We start from the raw sequence: 23068 nt of genomic DNA, 5'->3' as shown, positions 1-23068 counted from the left end.
TTGGGAGGCTGAAGAGGGAGGATTGTTTGAGCCCAGGAGGTTGAGGCTGCAGTAAGCTATGATAGCGCCCCTGTACTCCAGCCTGGGTAACAGAGTGAGATCCTGTCTCAAAAACAACAACAGAGAAGCATGTCTTGACATAATAATGAAATGAAATGTGTGAACCTTGATTGGATTCTGGTTAGTGAAAAAGAAAAAGCAGCAGCTGGGCCAGGCACAGTGGTGCATGCCTGTTATCCAAGCTACTTGGGAGGCTGAGGTGGGAGGATTGCTTGAACTCAGGAGTGGGAATCCAGCCTGGGCAACATAGCAAGACTCCATCTCAAAAACAACAAAACAAAATAAAACAAAAAAAAGCAGCTAAAAAAGACGTTTTGGAACTTAGAAAATTTTTGCCATAGATTGGTTATTAGTAAACATGGAATTACTATTAGTTGTAATATTGATATTGTGGTTATGAAAGAAAATATAAAATATCCTTATTTTAGGCAACAAAGTATCTAGGAATGAAGCTTCATATTGTCTTCAATTTACGTTCAAGTGGTTCAGTTAAAAAATGTGTATGAACACACATACCCACATACAGAGCAACCATGACAAAAAATGAACAACTGATGAATCCAGTGTGAGGGGTACATGGATGTTCACTGTATTAATCTTTCAACATTTCTGTAGACTTGAAAATTTTCAAAATAAAATGCAGAGAAGAAAGTTTGCATGTCTAGAAAAGGCTTGTGATAAATAATTCGTAGAATCTCAGGATTATGAGACCAGTCTGGGCAACATAGTGAGACCTTGTCTCTACGAGAAAAAAAAAGAAAAAGAAAAAAGATCACGTGGAGTCTTACACCATCTCTTCCTTCACTAACATTTGAGTAGTTTTATCTCACACATCCTAAACTGGATCACACTATACTCAGTGTACAAATAAGCATTAAAATGTATGAAAGTGGGCAAGACGCGGTGGCTAAACTTGTAATCCCAGCACTTTGGGAGGCCGAGGCGGGCGAGTCACCTGACCTCAGGAGTTCCAGACCAACCTGGCCAATATAGCTAAACCCTCTCTCTCTAAAAATACAAAAATAGCCAGGCGTGGTGGCACGTGCCTGTAATCCTAGCTACTCAGGGGGCTGAGGCAGGAGAATGGCTTGAACCCGGGAGCCGAGATTGCACCACTGCATTCCAGCCTGGGCGACACAGCGAGACTCCGTCTCTGCCGCCCCACCAAAAAAATGTATGAGTGTATACATTCTAATTGATATCAAAGTTCTCTCCGGGAGCTGGTAACAGAAAATTTCTTTCCTTGTTTGCTTACATTTTTACAATCATGAACTTTTTAGAAAATGTCATTGAAGTTTTCTCTTTTTGAAATTCAATTTTTAAAAGAAACAAGGGCCCAGTGGCTCACGCCTGTAATCTCAGTACTTTGAGAGGCTGAGGTGGGAGAACTGGCCAAGAGGCCAAGAGTTCGAGGCTGCAGTGAGCCGTGGTCGTGCTAGGGCACTCCAGCATGGGCGACAGAGCGAGACTCTGTCTTAATAAACAAACGCCGTAAGCATTCCGAACTGCTTTGTTTCCCACTGGAGAAATCTGTAAATATGTCATGGAAATTGGAATCTTTATTCTGCTCCTGTCCCTCTGCTGGTGGAGTAGGATTTTACCGCTGGTTCTACCTAGGCGTAGAGCTGTGTCTGCAAACAACTAGGCAAGACCGAAAAAAGTTAATGTTCTTAAAATATGCAAGTGGAGCCCGAAAATAGTTAAATTCTTGGACTAGGAAGGCATCCTTTAATGCTCAAGTCTCTGGGTAAGAGCGCACCGAGCGGCTGCGGCCAGAAGCCTCAGGAACCGAGGTGGGTCAGGCGGTAGCCACCGCCCACAGTCCAGGTCTTCTGGGCCGGCACGCCCCCCCACCATCTCAGCCAATCGGAGCTAAGGGGGCGGGGATCGGGCCAGCCGGAGGCGGGGCGGACGCAGGAGGGGGTGTGTCTGGGGAGGGGCCTGGCAGGTCCCAGAAGGTGGCGAGTTTCGCGGCCAGAGGCTTACCAGGTCCAGGTGGAGAGGTCGGGCTGGCCGGCGCTTCGGCCTCCGGCGTCGGGAAATGGCGGCGGGGGGCAGAATGGAGGACGTGAGTGCATGGAGGCGGCGGGCGGTTGGCCCCGGAATCCCCTTTTTCTTGTGCCGGGGCGCACGGGGCGGAGACTCAGAGAGGGAAGCCGCCCTTGGCGACTGCGGCCGCGGCCGAAGGGGGCGCCGCCTGTGCCGGGGAGGCCTGGGCGCGGGGCTATGGGAGGGCGCCAGGCGGCCGTGGGATCCGCGACACGTTGGCTCCGGGCTAGTTTTCCCAGTGGAGGCTGGGGTGGGCTCTTGGGCAGTGGGCGCACGGCCCCCGGGGGTCCCAGGCTGGCGCCCAGCTCACGTGCGGAATATGTCTTTGATCCCGGAACTGGCAGCTTCACGTGATGCGCGCCTGGCCTGACAGCCCTTCCTCTCCGCGAGTCTCCGGGATCTGGGCCCTTGGGTTCCGCTCGGACGTCCCAGGGGCACAGGGGGCGAATCTCCCTTCCTAGTGAGGTCCCTTGCCTTGGCTCTAGAGGCTGCGGACTTGGAGTGACAGCGACGCTTGGGCCGGGCGCCAGCGTCCCGCAGACCTGTCGCTATCATCGCCTGGAAACCCACACGAGAGAAAAAGTGTCATGTGCTGTTTTGAATCTAGCATGGTAGGAATGCAAAGGTTTTTAAATCTTTGATAGATTCAAACCAGGTTACCAAAAAATACCAGTGGTCTAGTTTACGGCGTGTAAGTACAGAATGGTAGCATAATTACAAAAATCTTATTTCTTTGCTTCAGTATCGTAAGGTGTTTTTAGGGGAAACATGTATGTATGCTGAGAATTAACTGGATTTTCCATTGGAATGTAATAAAATTTTTTGCTCTTGAGAAATGCAAAGTTGACAGTTCCATTAAAGCACTAATTTGGGTTAATAAATTAGTGGGAATATTACTGTGATCCTATCACTGAATGAACTGCATCAGGAAAAGGAAGAGAAACATGAAACAGTTCCAGCATTATGGTAGCTTAGATTCTTGTGCAGTGACCATAGTTAAATAATCTTGATGAAATAAAGACCAAACAATTTCTAATGAAACTAAAATGTTCTATTTTTTCCAGTTGAGAAAATGGAAAATTAACTGTAAGACCTGTAAGTAGATTTGAGACTCATATGTATTTAAAGCAAAATTCATTGTTTCTGAGTTTTTAAGGCTGAGCTTCATGAGCTGACAATGTATGGAAAAAAATGAATATGTAAGAGGAAAATGAGAGACTCTTAGAAAAACACATGCAGTAAGTGCTTCTTGGTTGATGCTAAGCTGCTCTAGGGTTCTTGGATCTGTAGCTTTTAGCTTTAGGATGCATATAGTACTAGAAATCTGCTTCCTCAAATACTGGAGACTGAGGATGGTCTGAGAGGCTCATGCCTGTAATTCCAGCACTTTGGGAGGCCGCGGCAGGCAGATCACCTGAGGTCAGGAGTGTGAGACCAGCCTGGCCAACATGGCAAAACCCCGTCTCCACTAAAAATACAAAAATTAGCCAGGTGGGGTGGTGGGGGCCTGTAATCCCAGATACTGGGGAGGCAGGAGAATCGCTTGAACCCAGAAGGCAGAGGTTGTAGTGAGCCAAGATCGCATCACTGCACTCCAGCCGGGGCAACAGAGCGACAGAGCGAGACTCCGTCTCAAAAATAAAAATAAATAAAAATTAGAGATTAATGTTTTGCTACCAACCACATATTGGAGTCACTTTAGATCTGAGTAAGTTGCCTGCTTTTGGTATTTTGTAGACATGATTTCTAGCCTTCAGGAAAAAGCTAAAAATTTTGGACCATGCCTTAGTTACAGACACCTAAATGAATTGAGTCAAAGACTTTGTGTTAGTAAGGATTCGTTGTTTGCAGGCAGTGAAACCGACTCTGGCTAATTTAAGAAAAGGATTTATTTGAAAGGCTATAGGGTGAGTATATGCCAAGGCCTCTGAAAGGACCCAAACAAGGACATCTCAAGGCATAGAAGTGACAGGAGTCTTTTCAGGGTCTACCCTGGAATGAATCTGCCTAAACCATGATCTTCTTTTTCTGTGATGGAGTTTCACCCATGTTGCCCAGGTTGGAGAGCAATGGTGCGATCTCAGCTCACTGCAGCCTCCGCCTCCTGGGTTCAAGTGATTCTCCTGCCTCAGCCTCCCAAGTAGCTGGGATTACAGGCATGCACCACCACACATGGCTAATTTTGTATTTTTAGTAGAGACGGGGTTTCTCCATTTTGGTCAGGCTGGTCTCAGGTGATCCGCCTGCCTTGGCCTCCCAAAGTGCTGGGATTACAGGCGTGAGCCACCGTGCCCGGCCTCATGATCTTTCTTTTACTGCTCATGGAAAAAGTTGGGTTCACCCAACTGTTTTTTGTTCCATGACCACTCCTAGACCAGAGGAGGAGGAAGGATATTGAAGGATGTTTCCACTAAGACTTAATGCAGAAGTAGACAGTGTGTCCTCAAAGGAAGTAGAGTTATTGTCACAGAAGAGGGAAGAGATACCATGTGGGCAAAAACAACAGACATCTTCTACAGGTGGTAATGTAGTTAATAATGGAAATGAAAAAATCATTTGGATTCGGGAGTCCTCTTCCCCTCACCCTTCACTTGCAGACGGTGAGTTAATAGAATGACTGGGTGCTGTTTGTATGGTTATGCTGCATATTTCCTATAGGACTCATTGGAAAGTAAATACTCCTAAGTGACATAGAGAAGAACCATATTATAGTCCCCAGTTCCTTCAGTGTAGTTAGGAAAAACAAAAGATACACCCATGAAAAGGAAAACAATAGAAGGCAGCGTAAGAAATATTCCAAGTGAATATTATGGGCAATAAGTTTTATAGGAGTTTAAAGCAGAAGGAAAACACTTAACAAGGCCAGTTTTATAGAGAACATAAACTTGGTTAGGACCTTGAAAGATGCATAGAATTCTGAAAAAGGTAGGAGAGGATATTTGTAGGGCTCTATAGAAAGCTCATTTAGATGAGAGAAGAAGGTGCATGAAAGTGACATAGTAGGAGATAAAGTAGATTATTGTCTTATAGTGAAGGTTTCAATGCTAGCTTTGTTTAAATGTCCCAGGTCTGGCCAGGTGCGGTGGCTCACACCTGTAATCCCAGCACTTTGGGAGGCTGAGGCAGGCGGATCACCTGAGGTCAGGAGTTTGAGACCAGCGTGGCCAACATGGCGAAACCCGGTATCTACTAAAAATACAAAAATTACCCAGGCATAGTGGCACGTGCCTGTAATCCCAGCCTGTCGGGAGGCTGAGGCAGGAGAATTGCTTGAACCTGGGAGGCAGAGGTAGCAGTGAGCCAAGATCACACCATTGCACTCCAGCCTGGGCAACAAAAGCGAAATTCTGTCTCAAAAGTAAATAAATAAATAAATAAATAAATAAATAAATAAATAAAAATTTCCCAGGTCTGAAGCATACAAGAAGTTGAGCAGTCTTTCATTCTGTCAACACGCATATTGAACACCTTAGCACCTGCTATGTATCAAGTGTTAAAGGACATAATATAAAAGAGTCTCTGCCCTTGTAAAGCACATTTTATTCTGACAATTTCAATGCCATGTGCTCAGTATGGTAGGTTATAATACAGATGTAAGAGAGTTCAGTAGGGACTTCCATTCCCAGCCAACATGGAGTAACTGGGAATAGATTTACCATTCTGCCTGAAACAAGCAAGAAACTAGATATAACATATGATACAACACTTTGTGAGATACCGGACATCAGACAACGAAGGGTAGCAATCTCAGATATGGGAAGCATGCTGTGAACCCTATCACTGCGCTGGCTTACTGCCTTGAAAGAGTGTGCAGGCTGTGACAAGGAAGGGGAAGCCAGGCAGAGCCCAGTGGACTTCTGAGTTGAGGAGATGGAGTTGAGGGTCTAGGAGATCGAGGTAACTAGAGTTCACAAGACAGAGCACCCAGAGAGGAGAGAGCTACAAAGAGGGAGAACTCTGAAGATCTGCAGGGGGAGCCCCCCGGCCCTGCCCCCACCAGGCATCCAGTAGAGTGCTAATCAGGGCATGAGGAAGCTCTTGGAGGCCTCATAAAGAACCACCTAAAAGGATTGGAAGGAACAGTTTCTCCATACAGGGCCAAGAATACTGCCTATTTCGCCCATGAGCCAGATATAACCCTCATAATTCATAGAGCGTGTAGGTAGAGTACTCAGAAAGGTCTTGCCTCAGTAGTGGAGTATAATTAGCCTTAGATGAAGCCCACCTAATTTCTTAACAGCAAGACTGTTTCCAAGTAACTTCACTGCACTCCAGAACAAAGTTCACGAATATAGGAATACAGAAAATGGCCAGTTGTGGTGGCTCACGCCTGCAATCCCAGCACTTTGGGAGGCCGAGGCGAGCGGATCACGAGGTGAGGAGATCGAGATCATCCTGGCTAACATGGTGAAACCCCGTCTCTACTAAAAATACAAAAAAGTAGCCAGATGTGGTGGCGGGTGCCTGTAGTCCCAGCAACTCGGGAGGCTGAGGCAGGAGAATGGCTTGAACCTGGAAGGCAGAGCTTGCAATGAGCCGAGATCGCACCACTGCACTCCAGCCTGGGTGACAGAGCAAGATGCCGTCTCCAGAAAAAAAAAAAAAAAAAAAAAAAAAAAAAGGAATACAGAAAATGTCCAGCATCCACAGAAGTAAAATTTGCAATATCTGGCATCCAATAAAAAATGACAAGGCACGCCAAGAGGCAGGAAAGTGTGAGCTGTACTGAGTCCACTGAAACTGATTCAGACATGACATATGCTAGAAATAGCATGCGGACATTAAACATTATTATAAATGTCTTCTATAGCCGGGCGCGGTGGCTCACGCCTGTAATCCTAGTACTTTGGGAGGCCAAGGCAGGCGGATCACGAGGTCAAGAGATCAAGACCATCCTGGCTAACACGATGAAACCCCGTCTCTACTAAAAATACAAAAAATTAGCCTGGCGTGGTGGCGGGCGCCTGTAGTCCCAGCTACGTGGGCGGCTGAGGCAGGAGAATGGCGTGAACCCGGGGGGAGGAGCCTGCAGTGAGCCGAGATGGCGCCACTGCACTCCAGCCTGGGTGAAAGGGCGAGACTCCGTCTCAAAAAAAAAAAAAAAAAAAAAAAGTCTTCTATATATTTAGAAGTTAAATAGAGACATGGAAGAGACATAGTAGACCCAGCTCAAACTTGTATAGATGAAAACTACAGTGTCAGATTAAGAGTGCAGTAGGAACGTTGCTGGGGCTGGGAATGCTAAAAAGGCATCACAGAGAAGGTGGTTTTGCTGGGACAAGCATTTGACAGGTGGGGAAGAATAAGTAGAGCTGGTGTAGACATGGAAAGTGTTTCATGAAAGATGGGTATCATAAGCAGACAGCACCAAGAGGGAGGGAAATGGTGAGAGGCAAATCCTTGGCCAGGCGAGGTGGCTCATGCCTCTAATCCCAGCACTTTGGGAGGCCAAGGAGGGTGGATTGCTTGAGTTCAGGAGTTCAAGACCAGCCTGGGCAACATGGTGAAATCCCGTCTCTACTAAAAATACAAAAATTAGCCGAGCATAATGGAGTGTGCCTGTGGTCCCAGCTACTCGTGAGGCTGAGGTAGGAGGATCTCTTGAACCTGGAGAGGGAGGCACAGAGGCTGCAGTGAGCCGAGATCGTGCCACTGTTCTCCAGCCTAGGTGACAGAGTGAGTTAAAAAAAAAAAAGGTTGGGCACAGTGGCTAACACCTGTAATCCCAGCACTTTGGGAGGCCGAGGAGGGTGGATCACTTGAGGTCAGGAGTTTGAGACCAGCATGGCCAACATGATGAAACCCCGTCTCTATTAAAAATACAAAAACTAGCTGGACAAGGTGTCGGGCTCTTGTAATTCCAGCTACTTGGGAGGCTGAGGGAGGAGAATTGTTTGAACCCAGGAGGCGGAGGTTGCAGTGAGCTGAGATCATGCCGTTGCACTCCAGCCTGGGGGGCAGAGCAAGACTCTGTCTCAAAAAAAAGAAAAAAAAAAGAGAGAGAGAAAAAAAATCCTGAGAAGTAACTTGGGGACAGATTGTAAAGCGATAGACTAAGAATTTGGACTTTGTCCTGAGGATTTGGGGATTGTATTAGGATTATCCAGAGGGACAGAACCAATAGGATATATGTATATATAAAAAGGGGGTTTATTAGGGAGAATTAGCTCACAAGATTACACAGTGAAGTCCCGTGATAGGCCACCTGCAAGCTGGAGAAAGGGAAGGCGGTAGTGGCTCAGTCCAAGTCCAAAAGCCTCAAAACCAGGGCAGCCAACAGCACAGCCTTCAGTCAGCAGCCGAAGGCCTGAGAGCCCCAGGGAAGCTGCTGGTGCAGGTTTCAGAGTCCAAAGGCCGAAGAGTCTGGAGTCTGATGTCCAAAGGCAGGAAGAAAGGAAGCAAGCATCTGACGCAGGAAAGAGAGAGCCAGAAAACTCAGCAAGCTGCATATACCCCTATTCTGTGCTTTGTTCTGGCTGCATTGGCAACTGACTGGATGGTGCTCACCCATATTGAGGGTGGGTCTTCCTCTCCCAGTCCACTGACTCAAATGTTCTGCTCCTCACAGACAATACTTTACCGTCCATTTGACACCTGATATTAACCATCACAGGGAGCTACCCTAAGTTTTTGAGGAGAGAAACATGAATGTTTGTCTTGGAAGAATTCTGACAGCAGTGAAAGAGATTGCCAAAACCAGGAGACTGGAAGCTTCTAGTAAAAAGCCATGAGAAATGGGAGGGCCTGGACTAAGATAGCGAGAATAGAGAGGAAATAACAGGTTTAGGAGTTAGAATGGTAATGATTTTTTCTCTTTTTATCATGCCCCAGCACTGAGTGGATAGAATGGTAATGATTATAGGGGTAGTGTCTTTGGTTGGGTTGCTATAATAAAATACAAATGGAGTAATTTACAAATAGAAATGTATTGCCCACAGTTCTAGAGGACAGAAGTCCAAGATTAAGGCAGCCATGGATTCAGGAAACCCAAGATCAAGGTACCAAGAGCCCTGGGGAGGGGTTGCTCTCTGCTTCAAAGATGGAGCCTTCTTGCTGCATCCTCACGTGGTGGAAGGTGGAAGGGAGCTCATTCAAGCCTCTTTTATAAGGGCACTGATCTCATTTATGAGGGGGGAACCCTCATGGCTTAATTACTTCCCAAAGGAAAGCAGGGAACTATTGGGGGACACCAACATTTAGACCATAGCAGGGTACAAGTCAAAAGTAAGAGTTAATAAAAAGGCCAAGCGTGGTGGCTCACACCCGTAATCCTAGCACATTGGAAGTCCACTTGGGAAGATTGCTTGAGGCTAAGAGTTCAAAACCAACCTGGCCAACATAGTGAGACCCTGTTGATTTTTATTTTAAAATTTAAAAAATATTAAAACGAGAAGAGTTAATAAAGAAATAATAGTGGCTAATACTTATTGAGTGTTCTCTGTGTGTCAGGCAGTGTTATGAGGACTTGCATGTGTAGTGACTCATTTAGTATTCCTGACAGAGCTACGAAGTAGGTGCTATTATTAGTCTCCTTTTTAGATGTGGAAACTGAGGCATGAGAGGTGAAGTAACTTGCTCTCAGCTAGAAAGCAATAGGACTTGTGCTTGAATCCAGGCAGTTTGCCCTTAGGAGCCTGCCCTTAACCACAGCTCTTACTGCCTTTCGTCACGGTTGATCCCCCGTATGTCCCGATAATCTCTTCTGATTAGCTCAGGTCTTTGATGATGCCCATAATTGAGTTAGAAAATACTGCAGAAACAGGTTTGGGGCACTCATTCATTCATCTAGCAAATGTTTGCTGAGTGACAACCATGAGATAGTGTTGAGTGCTGGGATTACAAAGACAAGAGGTGTAAAGTTAATGGGTCCAATGACGTCTAGTGGGGAAGAGACAAGTAAGAGACCATCACAGGATAGTTTGATAGAAGAGGCAAGCACAAAATGCTTTGAAAAACATGGAGGGTGGCACCATCCAGATTAGGGGTATCCAGAAAGGCCATGTGGTGGGAATTGCACCTTCTGAGCATGAAAGAATGCACAGACATTAGCTAAAGGAAGAGCAGATCTCAAGGCTCCAACATCTGTTGACTGAGAATGAGCTAGAGGCAGAGGGGTCTTGAAGAGAACAGGAGTAATCCGAATCGTACCATGGGTTATGGTAAACCAAACAGGAAGCAATCTAGGCATTGAATAAAAGAGTTGGCCAGGCGCAGTGGCTCATGCCTGTAATCCCAGCACTTTGGGAGGCCGAGGCAGGTGGATCACCTGAGGTCGGGAGTTCGAGACCAGTTTGGCTAACGTGGCAAAACCCCATCTCTACTAAAAATACAAAAATTAGCTGGGCATGATGGCGTGTGCCTTTAATCCTAGCTACTCAGGAGGCTGAGACAGGAGAATCGCTTGAACCCAGGAGGCAGAAGTTGCAAAGAGCCGAGATCGAGCCACTGCACTCCAGCCTGGGTGACAGAGCAAGACTCCATCTCAAAAACAAACAAACAAAACAACAACAAAAACAGTTGCAGAGCAGTGTTGAATACCTGCTACTGGAAATTGAGGAGCCCACTCCAGAGCTAGGTTACACCCCAGATTACTGTCCTTATCTTTGTAATCTTAGCACTCAACAGCCATCCCTTACATCATTTGTCCTACTCCCTACTTCTTCCAAAATAAAGAGCTCTCATTCTGTGTAGCCATGTCCTATTCATGAATCCTTCATTTCCGTCTCATTGTAGTGCAATTAGCTGACCTAAATTTTTTGGCATTGTCTTCTGTGCTTTTCATTTGCTGACTTATTAACCATATTGCTTCCCATGAACCGTATTCTTTTTTTCTTTTTTTTAACATGTGATGAGAACACTTAAGATCTACACTCTTAGCAAATTAAAAGTATATACAATGCAATATATATCCATATTTTTGAGACGAAGTCTCGCTCTGTCGCCCAGGCTGGAGTGCAGTGGCGCGATCTCGGCTCACTGCAACCTCCGCCTCCCGGGTCCAAGCGATTCTCTTCTTCTGCCTCAGCCTCCCAAGTAGCTGGAATTACAGCTTGCGGCCAAGAGTTCAAGACTAGCCTGGGGCCGGGCGCTGTGACTGATGCCTGTAATCCCACCACTTTGGGAGGCCAAGGTGGGTGGATCACCTGAGGTCAGGAGTTTGAGACCAGCATGGCCAACATAGTGAAACCCTGCCTCTACTAAAAATACAAAAATTAGCTGGATATGTGCCGGGCGTGGTGGCTGATGCATGTAATCCCAGCACTTGGGGAGGCCAAGGCAGGCAGATCACCTGAGGTCGGGAGTTCACGACCAGCCTGACCAACATAGAGAAACCCCATCTCTACTAAAAATTAAAAATTAAAAATTAGCCGGGCGTGGTGGCGCATGCCTGGAATCCCAGCTACCCAGGAGGCTGAGGCAGGAGAATCGCTTGAACCCGGGAGGTGGAGGTTTCGGCAAGCCAAAGTTGTGCCACTGCACTCCAGCCTGGGCAACAAGAGCGAAACTCTGTCTCAAAAAAAAAAAAAATGAAAACAATTAGCTGGGTGTGGTGGTGCACACCTGTAGTCCCAGCTACTCAGGAGGCTGAGGCAGGAGAATTGCTCGAACCTGGGAGGCAGAGGTTGCAGTGAGCCAAGATTGCACCACTGCACTCCAGCCTGGGCAACAGAGTGAGACTCTGTCTCAAAAACAAAAAACAAAACACAAACAAACAAGACCAGCCTGGGCAACATAGCGAGACTGTGTCACTACAATTTTTAAAAAATTGATTAAATTTAAAAAATTGGATTCAGGTAGGGAATGTGTTCTCTTGCCTTTAATTTGTATATGGTTAAAAAGCTTTATAGTTTAGTAGATTTGTCTTAGAAACATAATCTAGAAAGTGGTGATTATGGCTTGCTTGTTTTTCTGCACCCCAGGGTTCCTTGGATATCACCCAGAGTATTGAAGATGACCCACTTCTGGATGCCCAGCTTCTCCCACATCACTCATTACAAGCTCACTTTAGACCCCGATTCCATCCTCTTCCTACAGTCATCATAGTGAATCTTCTGTGGTTTATTCATGTAAGTTGGCTGCAAGAAGGGGACCTATCCAGAGGTGATGTTTGTAAAAATTATGTGTTTCAGAGGGCAGTTGTGCTGTATCTATCAACATTTAAAATGTAGGGCACATGTTCTTAGGACATCCTGAGGGCTGTGTCATGGGCAAAAAAAAAAAAAAAGTACATACACTTTTACTTATATCTTCAAATAATTCATCGTGGATATATTTGCACACATGTAAAGATATTGCTGATAATAGCCATGTTGTCAATCATATCAAGAGACTACAAACTACTTGGCTACTTGGCATCCAGAAGACACTGTGTGTCCCATTCATATAAGGAAATGCTATGCAACTGTTAAGAATGGGGTAGATAGGTATACAGTATATTAACATAGAATAGCCTTCATGATTACATTGTCGAGTGAAAAAAAGTCAAGTTTTCAACCTTGTGTGCAGAATGTTCCTATCTGCAGTTTTTAAAAGGGAGTTGAGAGGGCTAGTGTGGACCTGTTTTCCTGTATATAATAGAATATTTCTAGAAGCATTCACAGACCTAGTTGCCTCTGAAACGAGGACTGAGGGTCTTGGTGGAAGAGACACTAATACAATTTACTGTTTACTTTTGAACACTACTTGATTTTTTAACCATGTGCTTGTATTACTTTTTCAGTTACAAAAAAGATGCAGAAAAGTCTACATATGTTGACACGGGAATTTATCAATTTACTTATACCTAGGGAATAATGTTTAGCAGACAAACCAAGTTGCAGTGGAATAATATGTACAATTTTTGTATGATGACAAAATTACAAATATCTGGAGTTTATAAAAACACACGTGCGAAAGGTCTTATCGCAGGCCTCACTGGTGGTGACTCTGCTGCCAGTCTGTTTAATCAGTTCCTCCCTTTCGACGATTGCAGTTGGAAGCACTAGGGGTTATGGTTGTTCTCTGTTGCAATGTGAAAAATCAAGAGGGTTCATTCTTACCACTCCTTGAGTATTTATGAGGACTGTGAATGGAGTTGATTGACTTGCTCAGCCTCTGCTCAGCCTCCTACTGATAGGTTTGCCTGTCTGCAGGGACCGTATCCCCCAGCACATTTCCTAGGTTCCCCTGCAGCTGGGATTCCTCTCCAGCGAAGTGCACTGTGGGAGACTTGAGTTAAGAACTGAATCACTGGGGAGTGAGGTGGTATCCCCTTTCCCTGAGAGAACTAGTAGCTGTGGTATGGCTCCACCATGGCTTCCTGATCCCCAGATCCCAGCTGAAGCACTTTCTTCTTGGTACCACCATGTGCAGGGGTGGCCTTGTGGTTTCCAGATGGTGACCTCTTTTTCTTCTTTCCTTTTGCTTTTTGTATAACATACTCTGTACCAGCCTGGGTACCACAGCAAGAACCTGTCTCTATAAAAACCTTTTAAAATTGGCCAGGCGTGGTGGCACAGGACTGTAGTTCCAGCTACTCCAGAGACTGAGGTAGGGGGATCGCTTGAGCCCAGGAGGTTGAGGCTGCAGTGAGCAGAGATGGCACTACTGCACTCCAGCCTGGGCAACAGGGCAAGACCGTATCTCACACAGAAAACAAAAATACATTTAAACAAAACAAAGCGAAAATACATTTAAAAACTCATTTATAAAAATAGGATAGGGGAAGCTGTACGTATAAGAATGTATGCTGGGAAGCCGGGTGCGGTGGCTCACACCTGTAATCCCAGAACTTAGGGAGGCTGAGGCGGGTGGATCACGAGATCAGGAGATCGAGATCATCCTGGCTAACATGGTGAAACCCCGTCTCTACTAAAAATACAAAAAATTAGCTGGGTGCGGTGGTGGGCACCTGTAGTCCCAGCTACTCAGGAGGCTGAGGCAGGAGAATGGCGTGAACCCAGGAGGCGGAGCTTGCAGTGAGCCGAGATTGTGCCACTGCACTCCAGCCTGGATGACAGAGCAAGACTGTCTCAAAAAAAAAAAAAAAAAAAAAAAGAGAATGTATGCTGGGATGGCAGTTACTGCTTCCTAATTGCAAATATTGAATATTACTCTTTCTGCTCTCCTTTCCCCCAGCTTGTGTTTGTTATTTTAGCATTTTTAACAGGTGTGCTTTGTTCTTACCCTGATCCAAATGAGGACAAGTGCCCAGGAAATTACACAAACCCACTGAAAGTTCAGACGGTGATAATCCTTGGGAAAGTTATTTTGTGGATTCTCCATTTACTCCTTGAATGCTACATCCAGTATCACCACAGCAAAATCAGAAACCGAGGTTATAACTTGATCTACCGATCGACAAGGCATCTCAAGAGACTTGCGTTGATGATACAGTCCTCTGGTATGTCCAGTTTTCTCTCAGCTGCTTGGGTGCTTGAGGGACAAAAATGACAGCAGAAAGAATATATGAAGTTTGATTTTAGAATCAAATATATTCTCTCATTTTTGTAAGGATGATGTGTGTTCTGACCACTAAAATTTGGATCACCTTAATGTTAAAGCTTTTCTTGGCCGGGCGCGGTGGCTCACGCCTGTGATCCCAGCACTTTGGGATGCTGAGGCAGGCAGATCATGAGGTCAGGAGATCAAGACCATCCTGGCCAACATGGTGAAACCCCATCTCTACTAAAAATACAAAAATTAGCTGGGCATGGTGGCGCGTGCCTGTAATCCCAGCTACTCAGGACGCTGAGGCAGGAGAATTGCTTGAACCAGGGAGTCAGAGGTTGCAGTGAGCTGAGATTGTGCCACTGCACTCCAGCCTGGCAACACAGCGAGACTCCATCTCAAAAAAAAAAAAAAAAAAAAAGCTTTTCTTATGAAATATATAGCCTTAATTTTCATTTGAAATCTGTTGTTTGTTATGAACATGGTACCCTCATAGCATGTGTGAAGTGTGGAATTATACCCTCTTTTGTTACCAGATGGTTTACTCATCTCATAAAGATAGAAATGCTGCTGCTATTTGATATTTCTGAGAATAGGGAGAGGGAACTTTTAAATTTTATTTTATTTTCTCTGAGGCAGGGCCTTGCTCTGTCACCCAAGAGTGAAAGGCAGTGGCGCCTTCATGGCTCACTGTAGCCTGGAATTCCTGGGCTTAAGCAATCCTCCCACCTCAGCCTCCTGAGTAGCTGAGACTACAGGTGTGTGCCACCACACCCGGCTAATTTTTTTAAAAATTTTATGTAGAAGCAGGTTCTCACTGTGTTGCCCAGGTCGGTCACTGGAACTCCTGGCCTCAAACAACCCTCCTGCCTCAGGCTCCCAAAGCACTAGGATTACAGGTGTGAGCCAGTCCTGGTGGGAACTTTTTAAAAATGAAGCTCAGTGCTTTTCTTGCAGTAGGAGACAGTAATGGTTAGTTCCTAGGAAAGAGGACTGTTATGCAATGAGATGCATTATATCAAACAGAAAACTTGAAAAAGACACAGGTCCTAATTTATGAAGGCAAGATCAGAAGGTCCACGTGGGACTTGGAGTGCATGAGTACTTGCTTTTCTTTATTGTTGCAGACATTTTAAAGATTTAATGGAATTAAATTGAACTTCTTAAGGTAAATTTGGCATTAAGTTATAGTAAATGGCCAGGCACAGTGGCTCATGCCTGTAATCCCAGCACTTTGGGAGGCTGAGGTGGGCAGATCCCTTGAGGTCAGGAGTTTGAGACCAGCCTGGGCAACATGGCGAAACCCCCTCTCTACTAAAAACACAAAAATTAGCCAAGTGTGGTGGTGTGCCCCTGTGGTCCCAGCTACTCTGGAAGCTGAGGTGGGAGAATTGCTTGAGCCAAGATCATGCCACTGCACTCCAGACTCCAGCCCGGGTGACAGAGTGAGACCCCATCTCAAAAAAAAAAAAAAAGAAAAAGTTGTAGTAAATAACTTAGTTTCTACCTTTTAAAAAGATGCTGTTTTCGATTTGAGTCCAGAATAAATCTTAAAAATTTTTGAATCCAGGCCAGGCTCCGTGGCTCATGCCTGTAATCCCAGCACTTTGGGAGGCCGAAGCGGAAGGATCACCTGACGTCAGGTGTTTGAGACCAGCCTGGCCAACATGGTGAAACCTCGTCTCTACTAAAAATACAAACAAAAATTAGCTGGGTGTGGTGGCACGCACCCATAGTCCCACCTAGTCGGGAGGCTGAGGCAGGAGAATCTCTTGAACCCGGGAGGCAGAGGTTACAGTGAGCCGAAGTCATGCCACTGCACTCCAGCCTGGGCAACAAGAGCAGAACACTGTCTCAAAAGAAAAAAAAAATTGAATCCATATGTAGTCTTCCTACTTGGAGGAGGCGGCGAGAACAAGAAAAAGAGGGAAAAAGAAAAAAAAAATTTTTTTGAAGCCAGGCTGGGCATAGTGGCTCATGCCTATAATCGCAGAGCTTTGGGAGGCCAAGGTAGGAGGATTGCTTGAGGCCAGGAGTTCAAGACCAGCCTGGGCAACATAGTGAGTTCCCCCATCTCTACCAAAAATGAGAAATTTAGGGCTGTAACAAATGAGCACCAAGTTAAGTTTAAAAAAAAAGAAAAAAATTCCTGGGCGTGGTGGCTCATGCCTATAATCCCAGCACTTTGGGAGGCCGAGGTGGGTGGATTCCCTGAGGTCAGGAGTTCAAGACCAGCCTGGGCAACATAGTGAGTTCCCCCATCACTACCAAAAATGAGAAATTTAGGGCTGTAACAAATGAGCACCAAGTTAAGTTTAAAAAAAAAAAAAAAATTCCTGGGCGTGGTGGCTCATGCCTATAATCCCAGCACTTTGGGAGGCCGAGGTGGGTGGATTCCCTGAGGTTAGGAGTTCAAGACCAGCCTGGCCAACATGGTGAAACCCTGTCTCTACTAAAAATACAAAAATTGGCTGAACGTGGTGGCGGGCAACTATAATCCCAGCTACTTGGGAGGCTGAGGCAGGAGAATTGCTTGAATCCGGGAGGCAGAGGTTGCAGTGAGCTGCAGTCGTACCATTGCACTGCAGCCTGGGTGACGGGCGACATTCCGTCTAAAAAAAAAAAAAATTAAGGCCAGGCACGGTGGCTCATGCCTGCAATGCCAGTACCTCAGCACTTTGAGAGGCTGAGGCGGGAGGATCACTTGAGGTCAGGAGTTTGAGACCAGCCTGGTCAACATGGTGAAACCCCATCTCTATTAAAAATACAAAAATTAGCTGGGTGTGTTGGCAGGTGCCTGTAATTCCAGCTACTCAGGAGGCTGAGAATCGCTTGAACCCGGGAGATGGAGGTTGCAGTAAGCTGAGATCGTGCCACTCCAACCTGGGTGACAGAGTGAGACTCCATCTCTAAATAAATAAATAAATAAATCTCTATCTCAAAATAAATAAATAAATAAGTAAAATAAAATAAAATAAATAAATTAGTCATGTGTGGTGGCCTGTGCCTGTAGTCCTAGCTACTTGGGAGGCTGAGGTGGGAGGATCCACTTGAGCCCAGGAGTTTGAGGCTGCAGTGAGCTATGATTATGCACCGCCCTCCAGCCTAGGTGAAAGAGTGACACCCCTCTCTATAAAAAAAGAAAAAAAAATTGAATCAAATTAGAGATTTTTTTTCTCCAAAACAAAACAAAAAAAAGCTCTACAGAATTTAACTTTTATTTTTCTTCTGTTCTGTTAGTGCATTTTCTTAAAGGGCATGCTGCAAGTTCATCTACTCAGTGAAATTCTCAGTGGAAGCTGAAGGGCTATGCTGTATCAGCATAAAGCAGTTTACAGAGTTGGGTGATATTGACTGCTCTTGAAGGGGGAGGATTTATTCCTCCCTGCCTCTTGTGAGAATGAGCTTGAGAATGTTCAACTGTTTATGTGCAGCACTCTTTTTTGGCCAGAAGATGTCAGGGTAACACAAAGATTAAAAAAAAGAAAAAACATTTTTAAACTACAAAAGATCTTATATGATCTGTGACCAAAATAATACTCAGTTTCTCAAGTGATGGTCTGCAAATAGTATTTTTGAAGCTCACAAGGAGATTATTTGATCTTTACCTTTCCAAAATCTGCCTTTCAAATTTTTGTTAAACATGTGAGCCGTAATCATAATCTATTTCTAAACACTTGGACCTTTAGAATCACAGGTGATATCACGTTTATGTGGCTCATGTGAAAACCCAGAAAATCAAATGGAATGGAGCAGGTACTTAACCTTATTTCTATTTTTTTTTGCATAGAAAAATATTTTTTCTTATTTGCAAAAAAAAAAAAAAAAAGACAAGATAAATCTATGGAGATGTAGGACTTACAGATAACAGTACTGATAATACTAACTTCTGCCTGATATATTTTGTTATTTTCCAGAGAAGAAAAAAAATTATTTACCTTTGGGTGGAGATGGGAGAAAGGGCTTTGCCTTCCTACCAAGTGAAAATATTTACCTGATTAATCTGTTCTCCTTCCTTAGATCCAAATACATATATATATGTATTTTTTTTTTGAGAGTCTTGCTCTGTTGTCCAGGCTGGAGTGCAGTGGTATGAACTCAGCTAACTGCAACCTCTGCCTCCCAGGTTCAACTGATTCTCCTGCCTCAGCCTCTCCAGGCTAGACTACAGGCACGCACCACCACGCACGGCTAATTTTTATATTTTTAGTAGAGACGAGGCTTCACCATGTTGGCCAGGCTGGTCTCGAACTCCTGACCTCAGGTGATCCGCTCACCTCGGCCTCCCATAGTGTTGGCATTACAGACATGAGCCACTGCGCCCAGCCTAATAATATTTGAGTTCAAAATGTATTTGGGCCAGGTGCGGTGGCTCATGCCTGTAATACCAGCACTTTGGGAGGTCGAGGCAGGCAGATCACCTGATGTCAGGAGTCCAAGACAGGCCTGGCCAACATGGTAAAACCCCGTCTGTACTAAAAATACAAAAAAAAAAAAAAAATTAGCTGGGCATGACTGGGGTGGTGGTGGGCGCCTATAATCCCAGCTACTCAGGAGGCTGAGGCAGGAGAATTGCTTGAACCTGGGAGGTGGAGGTTGCAGTGAGCGAAGATGGCGCCACTGCACTCTAGCCTGAGCAACAGAGTAAGACTCCATCTTAAAAAAAAATTTTTTTTAATCAATTATTATTAGTTACATAGCCAAGTTGCATATTTGGGGCTTTTTTCACATTGAAATGAAAACTTGGTCCTTCACTGAAAATAGTAATTTTCAACCCATCATATGGGTCCAGTCAGTCTCTCTGGGGCCTAAAAATGTAAAGCCAGAGGCTGAGGACATACAAAAGTACAGTTCAAGGGAACTGCTCTTGAAGGTAAATTCTGGAAGGAATTCCTGGCAGGAATTGTAGGACCCGAGGGCATAGTGATTGTGTCCTTCCTGCTCACCTTTAGTTCTCATGGCCCACATTCTTTGGGAGGGCCAGAGACTGTCTTGTTGACTTGTAGAAATGCCTGCTGGAGTCCTCACTGATATCTGTGCCTGGTGCCCTGGGGTGAGCCAGAGCGGCTGGGTGTCTCCTGTAGCATAGCATCTGACTTCAAGTCCCCTGTGAGTTTTGTTTGGAGGAGGGGCTGCATAGCATGTGCCTGGAACTGAAAATCAGAATTCTTGTTTTAATAATAATAATGATATATGGCATTTACTACATGTCTACTTAGGCATTGTTAGTTCATTTCTTCCTAGCAGAACCCTGTGTGATAAGCATTATTTCCCCCGTTATGTGGCGGAGGAGTCCGGGTCTGGGTGAGATCATGGGTTTCGTTTCTAGGAGGCAGCAGATCCTACACTGGAGCCCAGGCATGGTAGCTCTCAGCTTGTGGTCATTACAGGACCGCCCAGCCCACAGGAACTTATTTCTTCCAAATATTCTTAATGAATAGCAAGCGTTAACCTTAGAATCTTTTTTTTTTTTTTTGAGACTGAGTTTCACTCTTGTTGCCCAGGCTGGAATGCAATGGTGCGATCTTGGCTCACTGCAACCTCCACCTCCTGGGTTCAAGCGATACTACTGCCTCAGCCTCCCAAGTAGCTGGGATTACAGGTGTGCATTACCATGCCCAGCTAATTTTGTATTTTTAGTAGAGATGGGGTTTCACCGTGTTGGTCAGGCTGGTCTTGAACTCCGAACCTCGAGTGATCCACCTGCCTTGACCTCCCAAAATGTTGGGATTATAGGCGTGAGCCACTGCACCTGGCCTAGAATGTTCTTTTTTCTTTTTTTTTTTTTCGAGACAGAGTTTTGCTCTGTCACCCAGGCTGGAGTGCAATGGCACCATCTCAGCTCCCCGCAGCCGCCACCTCCCAGGTTTAAGCGATTCTTCTGCCTCAGCCTCCCGAGTAGCTGGAATTACAGGCATGCGCCGCCACACCCATCTAATTTTGTATTTTTAGTAGAGATGGGGTTTCTCCATGTTGGTCAGGCTGGTCTTGAACTTTCGACCTCAGGAGCCACCCTAGCGTAGAATCTTTAAAACGGTGAGTGATGTAATACAAAAAACATTTAGACTATCTCTATGGTTATAAAATCATTTATAAAACACCAAACTAGGCCGGGCACGGTGGCTCACACCTGTAATCCCAGCACTTTGGGAGGCTACGGCAGGTGGGTCACTTGAGGCCAGGAGTTCCAGACCAGCTTGGCCAACATGGCGAAAACCTGTCTCTGTCAAAAATACAAAAATTAGGCCAGGTGCTGTGGCTCACGCCTGTAATCCCAGCACTTTGGGAGGCCGAGGCGGGCAGATCACCTGAGGTCAGGAGTTCGAGACCAGCCTGGCCAACATGGTGAAACCCCCTCTGTACTAAAAATACAAAAAATTAGCGAGGTGTAGTGGCGGGCATCTGTAATCCCAGCTACTCAGGAGGCTGAGACAGAAGAATCGCTTGAACCTGGGAGGCGGAGGTTACAGTCAGCCGAGATCGCGTCATTGCACTCCCGCCTAGGCAACAAGAGCAAAACTCTGACTCAAAAAAACAAAACAAAACAAATACAAAAATTAGCTGGGCATGGTGGCGTGGCGGGCACCTGTAATTCCAGCTACTAGGGAGGCCAAGAATTGCTTGAACTTGGGAGGCAGAGGTTGCAGCGAGCTGAGATCTCACCAGCCTGGGCAACAGAGTAAGACTGCTTCAAAACCAAAAAAAAAAGTCACCGTTATTAGGCTGTTACTGTATAACTGGAGAGTGTATTTGGTTAGCACAAAACTGATAAGGAGGCTGGTGTGGTAACCCAGAGATGAAGTGACTTTCATCTGAACTAAGATATTGTATGGGGTGGTCTTCTTCAAGGAGGGTACTTGTATAATGTCCACAGCACATACCATTATAAGGAATGCTTTATTTCACTATGGCTTTCCCACCAGACTGCAAACTTGCTGGCACATAGGATTTGCCCAGTACCTTGAAAATCCTTTGAAAACTCTTTCATTTCTCTGCAGTTTTTTTTCCTAGTGTGTATTTCTTTCCTAAATGTTGTAAAACTGTGTTGGCTGGGCGCGGTGGCTCACGCCTGTAATCCCAGCACTTTGGGAGGCCGAGGCAGGCGAATCACGAGGTCAGGAGTTCGAGACCAGCCTGGCCAACATGGTGAAACCCCATCTTTACTAAAAACACAAAAATTAGCCAGGCCTGGTGGCGGGCATCTGTAATCCCAGCTACTCAGGAGGCTGTGGCAGGAGAATCACTTGAACCCTGGAGGCAGAGGTTGCAGTGAGCCGAGATCGTGCCACTGCACTCCAGCCTTGGTGACAGAGCAAAACTCCATCTCAAAAAAAAAAAAAAAAAAGAAGAAGAAGAAAAAAACCAAAAAACTGTGTTTATCTTGTTCACAAAACTGATTTACAAAGAATCTGTCAATATGCTAATATACTGTGGCAGGTCATTGGGTGAGTGGGCTTGCTAGAAGGTAGCTTTGTGTTGTTACTTTTTTTTTTTTAATCCAGTGATATTTTGTCAAAACTTTTTTTATTTTTTTTATTTTTATTTTTTTTTTAAGAGACAAGGTCTCACTCTGTTGCCCAGGCTGGAGTGCTGTCATAGCTCAGTGTAGCCTCAAACTCCTAGGCTTGTGTAGTTAGTTTGGATGGGGGTTCTTTCAGCAAGGCTCTTTGGCTCACAATCATTTCTTTTGTATCAAGCAATAGAAGATAAATGAAAAAAGCATTTTCCCTCTCAGGATCAGACTCACATAAATATGTTAAATAAGCTTTAGAAAATTCTAAGATAAGATGCTACAGAGTCTGCCCCTAAATTCTCTTTGATATTTGTCAGAATAAAAGTGCAAAATGAGGTTAAAATGGTCCTCATAAGTAAATAATAGATATGCTGAGTGTGTGGTAGGGGGTGCAAACAGGTAATATTTATTGAATGTTTACAGGCCAGGCACTGTTCTAAGTATTTTTCACATATTAACTCACTCCCTAGAACAGCACGGTGGGCCGGGCGCGGTGGCTTACACCTGTAATCCCAGCACTTTGGGAGGCCGAGGCTCGTGGATCACTTGCGGTCAGGAGTTCAAGATCAGTCTGGCTAACATGGTGAAACCCTGTTTCTACTAAAAATACAAAAATTAGCTGGACATGATGGTGCACACCAGTAATCCCAGCTGCTCAGGAGGCTGAGGCAGGATAATCACTTGAACCCGGGAGGCAGAGGTTGCAGTGAGCTGAGATTGCGCCTTTGCACTCCAGCCTGGGCAGCAGAGCAAGACTCCATCTCAAAAAAAAAAAAAGAAAAAAAAGAACAGCATTGTGAGAAAGGTACTGTTATCCCCATTTTTTAGATGGGGACATTGAAGAGCAGAGATATTAGGTAACTTGTCCTGGATTTTCATCGAGGTAGTCCGGATCATGGGCATAACTCTTAATCATCCTTTAGTTCTGCTGTTGCTGTACCAGGTGACCAGAATGGGCTCCTAGGATTCCCACCATGTGGGTCCTGAAGAACTGGTCTAATGGAAACTTTTTTTTTC

The 23068-nt window shown here is 45.2% G+C and overlaps 1 protein-coding gene across 2 annotated transcripts in view; it reads left to right on the top strand.

Moving 5' to 3' along the window:
• The first annotated feature begins 1947 nt into the window (after positions 1-1947).
• The window catches only part of TMEM192 (transmembrane protein 192), a 32099-nt gene continuing 10978 nt past the window's right edge, over positions 1948-23068 (top strand). The window contains exons 1-3 of one of the 2 annotated variants that reach the window (XM_003257928.4): positions 1948-2128; positions 12030-12176; positions 14227-14491. In XM_003257928.4, coding sequence (XP_003257976.1) covers positions 2102-2128; positions 12030-12176; positions 14227-14491 — 439 coding nt within the window. In that variant the 5' untranslated portion in view covers positions 1948-2101. The remainder of the gene's footprint in view (positions 2129-12029; positions 12177-14226; positions 14492-23068) is intronic. The other variant, XM_030816292.1, reaches the window with a different exon arrangement.

The sequence above is a fragment of the Nomascus leucogenys genome, chromosome 7b (assembly GCF_006542625.1).
Source record: "Nomascus leucogenys isolate Asia chromosome 7b, Asia_NLE_v1, whole genome shotgun sequence".
NCBI lineage: Eukaryota > Metazoa > Chordata > Mammalia > Primates > Hylobatidae > Nomascus > Nomascus leucogenys.
Note: the sequence above shows the minus strand (reverse complement) of the source record. Positions and strands in the feature narration are given on the sequence as shown.